Genomic DNA, 10,000 nt, shown 5'->3' on the forward strand with positions numbered 1-10,000 from the left:
TTGCTCTCCTTGCGGTACGTTTGGTTTGGAACACGTTCGTTTGACGCTTCTTTGTATTCAAAGTTTGGCTGCTTTCGTCACAGATGGGCGTCAGTGTGGCGGTCGCCGGCGTCTTCGCTGCTCTGCTGAGAGGCTACGAGGCGATGAAGAGGAGGAGGAGGAGGAGAAGAGGGATTTAAGGGCGTCTGGTTCCTTCTGAATTTTCCAACCTGCTTCAAATCATTGAAAATCGTTGAAGTTACGTGAAATCATTTCTCACGAGTTTGTTATTAAAATGAATGACAAACGTAATAAAAGCCAAACCTACAGATTCACGTCACCAACACTTCATTCTGCCGGGTGCAGTGCGGCCGTGCTCCTGCAGGTGGCAGTGTTGGCTCAGCCCTGATGGCTCAGCCCTGATGAAGCTCTGCAGCTCATCGATCAGCTGCTGCATACAAAGCTTTTTAAAAAACTAGTGTTCCTTTTTCCAGCATTCCAGGTCACAGCTGGAACATCTGTGCCTCAGGTGCATCCATGTGTGTTACAGGAGTGTTTGAGTCTCAGACTGCAGGGCAGCTGCAGCCAGGCAGGGAAAGCATGAAAGGCTGCCCTCCATGATAACCAGCATGGTGCTGTTGGCCTCAGCAGTGACTCTGCTTCACAATAAGAAGCTTGTTGTAGCGCAGCTCAGGTGAACGAGGCCACGATGCTGTCGAGCTGAGCGAGCGATGATGATGATGATGATGATGATGAGCTCGCTGTAACGGATCCATGTCGGGTGGAAGCAGCCCTGCGATGCTCTCCAGCTCTGCAGCACGAGGTCAGGTAGGCCGACGTCAGGACCATTTACTGTCCTCAGCAGGGAAACAGTCAAAATGCACATGTGGTTCATGACTAATGCACATGTGGTTCATGACTAATGCACATGTGGTTCATGACTAATGCACATGTGGTTCATGACTAACGCACATGTGGTTCATGACTAATGCACCCATCTTATTGTTCTGACTCAGACGTTACATGACAGACGGTCCTCTGACTGGTCAGACTAGTAGTTGGTGTAAAAATGCAGTGAAACTGGTTTTAAACGACGCCCCAGTGATAACTCATCTTCCCAGGATCCCGTTTTTTAAATGATCAGCCACCCTGGGGTTTGTGATGAGCACCCAGTGCAGTGATATCTCTCTCTCTGCGGGGCTCTCGTTTATGAAATGGAGCGTCTCACGTCTGTAGCACCGTCCAATCAGTGTTTGAGCATGAACACCCAGCCAACGGCGCTCTGATCAATACATCTCCGATCAAAACAAACCGATCGCACCTTTTGATTCCAGCCATAGACCAAAAACATGACCACCAACGAGCAACATGTTGACTTAAAGGGGAGGAGCTAAAACAGCTTGTTTCAAGCAGAGGTGAAGTGAGGGGCTCGTACCTGCAGCCGAGCAGCTGATTTACCAAAGAAGAATGAAAAGAATGAAAAATATGAAAAGGGTACAAAGGAACGAACGCACAGCTGCTGCAGATAAATCAGACGTGAGGAGAAACGTCGCTGCACATCAGATTATTCTTCCACGTTACTGAAAGTGAGACTGAAACCTGGGAGGAAGCCAGGCAGAGGTAACGGACTGATCAATATCAGCCTCTGTCATTAAGACGGATTATAATCATTATTTCATTAAATGAATCATCAAGAGACCTTTAGTGTTCATGCTCTCAGCTGCAGCCTCGGTGCTGTTTAACAGTCTGTCTACGTGCAGATGTTGATGTCAGCAAGTGTTTCAGGGTTGTATAGAAACACTTAAGGAACAATAATCCTGTTGTTTAAATATATATAAACAAAGCTGACTGACTACCACACAAAGACAGTAAGCAGCACTGGCAAACTGCTGTTAGATGTTAGCTTTGCTGCATGACATGCAGATGCATCCCTGTAAGGAGTAAAGCACCGTCGCAGTGCAGAAGTCCCAGGATGAACATCTTCCTCTTCATCACTAAGTGAAGTGAAACTCGAGGTTTCTCCTCAGCTCTGCAGCCGTGCTGACAAACAGTCAGAGCGCAGGCCGCTAACTTCCTGCTTCTTCATTCAGATCAAACTGAGGTTATTGGAAATCTTACAAATATGGTATCTGAGCAGATTATATCTGTCTACCTCTGCTTGTTTTTGTCTGTTTATGACATTTTACTTGCTTGTTTGCTGCTTCTGCTCACTGCAACAAATCGCTGCTTGGGGATAACAAAGACGTCCTCGAGCCCTCTGAAAGCACACAGCCGCTAATCAATCAGCTGGTAGCAGGGTTCAAATGAGAGTCGACAATCTTTTCAAGTATAAATCAATGAGTCAGTTCATCAATGTTTGAATTAAATCTCTAAATAATTCATCAAATCTGAGAAAGTTATAAAACATAAACATCGCACAGGTGACCTGGTTCTGCTGTGCACTCTGAGGGTTAATCTATTTAAAGTGTGATTGATAGTTTCCTCTTCTGTGGGGAACGACGGGCCTCATGTTGCACTGATTATCTGTACATGTGTAGGATTCAGTTATTGATTAGCACACGTGCAGGTCAGGGGTCAGCTGTGGGCCGTTTATGACCGCCTCTCTCAAGGACGCTCATTTCTGCCCTAACTCGTGCTCCATACATCATCTCTGACTGCAGCTGTCTTCATGCCAAGAAGTCCTCCTGTCCTCTCTGTCAGAGGCAGCGTCAACATAAAGAGCTCTGCTCACGGATTGTGAGGCTGTGCAGAGGGTTTGCGTCTCCTCAGAGTCGCCGCCGATCCGTGCAGCGCGACGACACGAGGGTTCACTGATGGTTTGCTGACTGGGCGACGTTCGATGGCTGAGCTGTTGGGTCTGTTCAGCCACTGCAGACCCGGCAGCTGTCTGTGGACAGAGGAGTCCGCCGTGACCCTGCAGCTGTAAACCGCTGAGCTGGGAGCGTCTCCTCTGTGCCGTCTGTACCACCATAAACTTCTGTGACGCCGACGGCGAGTCATCACAATGAGGAACCATCCTCTGCTGTCCCCGGGGATGATGGACGGGAAGCGTTTCCACCACTTCAGAGCGGTCTGATGGACGGATCGTGAGCCTCTGCAGACACTTCAAAAACCAATTAAAGCTAAATGAAGCAGCCCTCGGTCACACTGTAATGTGAAGATTAGAGCAGGAGAGGCGACTGAGGGGCGATCTCCAAACACAGCATGAACGTGTTACCCTGCAATTTAATCCTGAGTGAAGGCGTAATTACAGCTGTCAGCAGCCCTTCTGTGTCAGCCACTGTTTAATGGGCTGAGAGGACTGAAGCAGCTCAGCTGCTGTAATAACTTTGTAGAAACCCTGAAACTTTAACCTTCGGCTGACACAGAGGCTGAGCTCTGCAGGCGCTGACGCTGGAGTGTGTCAGCTAATCAGAAATCAGCAGTGTTGGGCAAGTTACTTTGAAAAAGTAATTAATTATAGTCACTAGTTACTTCTTCAAAAAAGTAACTGAGTTTGTATCTGAGTTACAAGATTCAAAAGTAATTAATTACTTGAAAAGTAACTATTGTGTTACTTTAAAAAACATTTAACCCTCTGGGGTCCCGAGTGTAATTGATAACCACTTCTGATGTTTCCTCCACATTAAAACTGTTTACTCGTTGTTACTTGTTTGGTCTCATCAGCCTCACGTGTCTGAATCTACAGTCATGCTTTTATTTTGACAAACTGTATTAACACAACTGATCTAAAATCAGACAAAAAACATAAAATCAGAGTAGAAAAAGTTATATTTTTACTGTAACAACCACAAACATGTTTAATTAAAATCATATGCACACGTTTTGCAAACAACAAAGTTATTTGCAGCCATTTACCTTTTACCTTGATTTTTTAAATAACCATTTCAAACTGTTTACAGAACAATCAGCTGTTCTTCAATAAGATGCCACAAATTATTTGTGCCAAATATTTCTGTCCACTATAAAGAACATCACAGCTGATACCTGCAGGTCTGACAGCAGCAGGTGTGTCACTGCTGTTTCTACCTGGAGACAGCAGTCGCCTCATTGTTCTCACACAACACAAAACTATCCACAACACTACACACTAACTACACAAGACAACACACCAACTACACACTGCAAACACGCTAAACGTCACAAATCTCTCACATCTCAAAACTCGCTCTCTCTCTCTTCCTAAACAACCAGATGTCATGTTGCCATATCATTTTTGATTGATCGACATTTTTCCACCAACACAAACTGGTTGTTGTTTTGTTTTTGTTTTTTGCTGATAAGCAGAGCGGTCTCGCTGTCCTTAGACAGCAAACGTGAAACTATTGAGGAACAAACGCGTATATCTTGTTTATCATGACTCTGGTTTTACAGTTTATAAACTGGTATATGTCACCTTGTTGCTTTGTCTGTAAGTGGTCATGTGATTGACCACGACTGCTTTACTCTTCCTCAGTCAAACAGCAGCACTCGTGCATGTTTTGCCTCCTGAGCTCCAGCTGTCGTGTTAGACAGTGCTCGTTACCGTCCGTGGGAGCGCAGCTGCTTAAAGCTGCAGCGTCCAGATTACTTACAGCTACTTCCTGCAGCTGATATAAGCTGAACACAGCTTCAACATCTGATTGTTGAACAATAGTAACGGACGGCGTTTACTTGTTAGTACCTGTAACGGCGCTGTAACGACAGAAATAGTAATTAGTTAGATTACTCGTTACTGAAGAAAGTAACGCTGTTATTCACTGGAAATCAGGCCATTTATCCAGTCTCCATATAGCCACGCCCACATGTCTTCATAAAAGTAGGCGTGTTTACTTGGAGGAGAAAGCAGCGATGCTGTCGTACACCTCGGACGGACGGCGGTCAGGAACGTAGAGGAGGAGGAGCTCAGACGGACTCTGCAGCTCAGTCCAAGAACAAAGAGTTTCCATGTTTGCTGGTGTTGTTCTGTTCATGGAGTGCGGTTGCAAAGCCACGTGCAGGAGTGGAAATGGCGCCCCCTATGGGACATTTACCAGCAGCCTGTGGGCAGGAGCACTGGTGCTCGACCTGTTGGAGAAACAGTTGGATTTTACCAAGAAATAAATCAGAGCAGAAATGCAGATTTTATTTGAATACCTGGAATTGTATGCCCCGCCCACACTCATATCACCTGTGCCTGATCAGCCTGTCAGGCTCCTTTGTTTTATCAGCCACCAATCCTCCACGTTCCTCTGGTTCTGTCTCAAACTTTCCATCCACGTTGCTTTCACTGCTCATGTTTGACCTCTGAACTGTTTCACAGGTGTTGCTCCTCACCTGGTTTGTCGGCCACGCTGCTCGCCTGAATGAGCGTGCAGGCTGTTCATGTTTGACCTCTGTTCTCCTGCGCAGGGTTCTCCGCAGGCCAAGCCGTCTCACGCTGAGCTCAGGGTCTGGAGGAGTTCTGAGTCTTAAAGTGAAACTGAAATCTTGGTAAACAACCAGCCGAAGAACCAGACGTTTTCAGATTAATCTGGAGCATTGATCACATCACGAGGAGTCTCTCTGCACAGATCCGTCCTGTTTCCTCTCAAGTTGCTTCTTTCAGCTCTCAGTGACAGACTGGAGACAGTCGCTGCAGAGGGACACATCAAAGCAGCCCGAGGCTCAGACGGCAGCTCATCACATGGCAGACTTCAAACACCAGAGCGAGGGAGGACCCTGATGAAGAGGACACGTTCTTCATCTTTTCTCACTCCTCTCCCCGCTCAGCAGATGAAATCAGCTCAGCAGAGTCGAGCCACACAGGTCCACGAGGACCGCACAGAGGAAACACGGACACACAGATATGTTCGAGTTTTGTTTTTGTGGACCATTTTTAAGATGGAATTTTATTTGTATAATCACAACAACATTGACCTCAAGGCTTTTATGTCATTGTGTGGTAAAGATGCAACAATAATACAGAGAAAACAGAGAAAAGCCCAACAATCATATGACCCCCTATGAGCAGCACTTTGGCGACAGTGGGAAGGAAAAACTCCCTTTTAACAGGAAGAAACCTCCGGCAGAACCAGGCTCAGGGAGGGGCGGGGCCATCTGCTGTGATTGGTTGGGGTGAGAGAAGGAAGACAGGATAAAGACATGCTGTGGAAGAGAGACAGAGATTAATAACAGATATGATTCAATGCAGAGAGGTCTGTTAACACATAGTGAGTGAGAAAGGTGACTGGAAAGGAAAAACTCAATGCATCATGGGAATCCCCCGGCAGCCTACGTCTATTGCAGCATAACTAAGGGAGGATTCAGGGTCACCTGGTCCAGCCCTAACTATATGCTTTAGCAAAAAGGAAAGTTTGAAGCCTAATCTTAAAAGTAGAGATAGTGTCTGTCTCCCGAATCCAAACTGGAAGCTGGTTCCACAGAAGAGGGGCCTGAAAACTGAAGGCTCTCCCTCCCATTCTACTTTTAAATACTCTAGGAACAACAAGTAGGCCTGCAGAGCGGGAGCGAAGTGCTCTAATAGGGTGATATGGTACTACAAGGTCATTAAGATAAGAGGGGGCCTGATTATTTAAGACCTTGTATGTGAGGAGCAGGATTTTGAATTCAATTCTGGATTTAACAGGAAGCCAATGAAGGGAAGCCAAAACAGGAGAAATCTGCTCTCTCTTTCTAGTCCCTGTCAGGACTCTTGCTGCAGCATTTTGGATTAACTGAAGGCTTTTCAGGGAGTTTTTTGGACATCCTGATAATAATGAATTACAGTCGTCCAGCCTGGAAGTAATAAATGCATGAACTAGTTTTTCAGCGTCACTCTGAGACAGGATATTTCTAACTTTAGAGATGTTGCGCAAATGGAAGAAAGCAGTCTTACATATTTGTTTAATATGTGCGTTGAAGGACATGTCCTGGTCAAAAATGACTCCAAGGTTCCTCACAGTGTTACTGGAGGCCAAGGTAATGCCATCCAGAGTAAGAATCTGCTTAGATACCATATTTCTAAGCTTTTCAGCGCCGAGTACAATGACCTCAGTTTGATCTGAGTTAAGAAGCAGAAAGTTAGCGGCCATCCAAGTCTTTATGTCTTTAAGACATTCCTGCAGTTTAACTAATTGGTGTGTGTTATCTGGCTTCATGGACAGATAGAGCTGGGTGTCATCTGCATAGCAGTGAAAATGTATGCTATGTCTTCTAATGATGCTGCCTAGGGGAAGCATGTATAATGTAAACAGAATTGGTCCTAGCACTGAACCCATCAGAGAGAGCTCCACCACAGTCTCAAGTAGCTCCTCTGAGGAGGCTCGATCAGCTGTGTGATGCTCTTCAGGTGTGGCCAACCACATGGCAGGGCCACACCCACCAGGTCTGAAGGTGCCTGTAAACAGGTGCTCCCAGATACACCTGCATCCACACACACACACACACATACCTGCAAGCAGGGAGAACGAGGGACAGCAACACCAAAATCATATATAATATAAAACAAGTCCATAACTGTCAGGGACCCTGGCTCGCTCAGATCCTGACTGTGTCAGCACTGAAGAAGAGAAAGATAACAAAGAAACACAATAATAGAGAAATCCAAAAGCACAGCGTGAATGTTTGCGTCTCCATCAGCTCCTCTCTCCTGAGGCACCGACAGATGTACAAATGTGGGTGAAAGGACACGTTTTAGGTTTTGTGGGTGTTCGTCTCATCACTCTGAAAGTGATGAGTTAATAAACACTGCAATGGCAGCTGGCTGTGTGATTTGATTTTCTCTGTACAGGAGACGGAGGCAAAAACGTGTCGTGAAGTCGACCAATCACAGAGCAGATCGGAGAGGCCTTTGTTCGAGAAACAATGGCGACATTTGAAGTGCACGGATACAGAAACCACTCGAGCTCAGCTGGAGGACGTGTTTAACCTTCAAACGCCGCAGAGTTCGAGGCCCTTCAGTGAGATCGTGATTATTAAATACTCGACGCTCAGCTCGAGCGTCCCCGAAAGCCTGATCCTCGAGCTCTGAGAGGCGCACGCCGTCCATTACGCAGCAAACACTTGCTTTATCCCTGGTTTTACTGATTACACTACACATGCTGGTTTCCGTCTGTAAGCAGGATCCCTCTCTAATTCCTCTCTAGCCTCGCCTGTGGTTCTTCAGGTGATCCAGTCTTCCAGCTCCTCACAGCTTCCTGACATAAAACTCTGAAAAGACTCTGGAGGGTTATCTTCATGTCAACAAATGTAAACACGTCCATCAGCTGTCTTCTTATAATGCAGGAGCTTCTCACACCGCTCACAGCCTGCAGGTAGATGCAGAGTTCCTCATCCTGGATCCGTTAGCTCTCAGGTGCGACAGGTGGACTCTCTGATAGCGGAGTCTAACATCCATTAACTGTGCTGTTAAACGTGACTTGAGTGGAAGTGATGTCACAGAGGGACGCGTTGGCAGCAGAACAAGCGGGTCGTCTATAATCGAACATTCAGGTCTCCAAAGGATCAAGATTTGATGCAGCGCCCTCGTCAGACTCCTTCAGCGTCGCCTGCTTTTGTGGTTCTTGTTGTTCTTCTCAAAACTTTTCACCTAGTTTCAGTCGTCCCTCCCACAGCGCTGCGGTCCACACGCTCAGCTGTGACGCTTTGTTTGTCATGAATCCGTCTGTCTGGCTTCCACGTCTCACCTTCAGTTATGAGCGCTTCTATTGGATCAGCTAAAGGCTCACTTAAGTTCATAATCTTCAGCTTTGGTTTGAAACTTCTGGTGTTTCAGCGTCTCTGCGCTGCAGAACAAGCACCGGCTCAGTCTGAGCTCTTCAGCTAACGATGCTGATAAATAAGTGCCTGCTTGGTTGGATGCTTTGGTTGCTTCTGCAGTCATTAAGAGTTCATCATTCCTCACAGAGTCACACAGAAAATGCTAATTTAATCCTTTAAACATAAAGCCAACCCCCACAACACGCAGGATGACAGCGTGAGAAACACGAGCGTGATCAATAATCAATAATCAGCTAACACAGAAATGGTTCTTTTCACCATAAAACACTGGTACCAGAACCTGTGACATCAGCGTTTATGGGTGGAGCCACCATGGGGAAGTCACGAATGATTGGCAGATGCAGCATACAAACTGTGAACCTCTGGAGACCCAATTGGCTGTCGATATGTGGACCGGGCCAATCAGAGTTTGTGATGTCATCACAGAGACAACGTAGATCATCTGCGAGATGTTCGCTGCAGCTCTGTTATCACTGTCATCCATCAGCAGGGATGGCGAGGTAGCCACGAGCATCAGTTCTATGATCTCATCACGTTCCTGAGACTTTCAAACATCGAACAGCTGACGGGGAGATGTGGACCGCCATCAGACTCCAGCGTTTACTGTCTTCTCTCATGATGACATCAAAGCTCAGCTCTGCAGCTGTTCACGCTAATGCGGCGCCTGAATCCATGCACCGACGTTACTGCTGTCGCCTTCTTCATCGCAACGCCAGGCAGAGCAAAATGCACCCAAGCACATTTAAACTAAGAAAGCCCAAAGATCAGATCTGTGATTTCCACAGTGGGTTCAGGCTCCACAGAAGAAGTCTGACGTTCAGACGGAGACGATGCCTCCTCGAACTGACGGGCAAAGACTCAACACTGTAGTGACCAGAACACACGAGGACGAGGACTGATGATGGATCACTATATCCTCATCATCATCATCGCCATCCTCATCATCTCCATCACTATCATCATCATCGCCATCCTCATCATCACCCTCATCTTCATCCTGATCATCTCCATCACTATCATCATCATCATCCTCCTCCTCATCATCTCCATCCTCATCATCACTCTCATCTTCATCCTCATCATCACCCTCATCTTCATCCTCATCATCTCCATCACTATCATCATCATCATCCTCCTCCTCCTCCTCATCTCCATCCTCATCATCACCCTCATCTTCATCCTGATCATCTCCATCACTATCATCATCGTCCTCCTCCTCCTCATCATCTCCATCCTCATCATCACTCTCATCTCCATCCTCATCATCACTCTCATCTTCATCCTGATCATCTCCATCATTATC

At 46.5% G+C, this 10,000-nt stretch overlaps 2 protein-coding genes across 5 annotated transcripts in view; both read left to right on the plus strand.

Annotated features, from left to right (window-relative positions):
• Positions 1-301, plus strand: part of tmem81 (transmembrane protein 81) — a 2,027-nt gene extending 1,726 nt beyond the window's left edge. For all 4 annotated transcript variants that reach the window (XM_006807414.3, XM_006807413.3, XM_006807415.3 and 1 more), the window contains 2 exons: positions 1-14; positions 84-301. The exon at positions 1-14 is cut by the window's left edge and continues 174 nt beyond it. In XM_006807414.3, the coding sequence (XP_006807477.1) occupies positions 1-14; positions 84-179 (110 nt within the window). In that variant the 3' untranslated portion in view covers positions 180-301. The remainder of the gene's footprint in view (positions 15-83) is intronic.
• Positions 302-9,571: 9,270 nt separating this feature from the next.
• Positions 9,572-10,000, plus strand: part of LOC148097082 (uncharacterized) — a 7,205-nt gene continuing 6,776 nt past the window's right edge. The window contains exon 1 of the mRNA XM_087834182.1: positions 9,572-10,000. This exon is cut by the window's right edge and continues 242 nt beyond it. Within this exon, the coding sequence (XP_087690308.1) occupies positions 9,596-10,000 (405 nt within the window). The 5' untranslated portion in view covers positions 9,572-9,595.

The sequence above is a fragment of the Neolamprologus brichardi genome, chromosome 20 (genome assembly GCF_056152115.1).
Source record: "Neolamprologus brichardi isolate AB-2024 chromosome 20, ASM5615211v1, whole genome shotgun sequence".
Lineage (NCBI taxonomy): Eukaryota > Metazoa > Chordata > Actinopteri > Cichliformes > Cichlidae > Neolamprologus > Neolamprologus brichardi.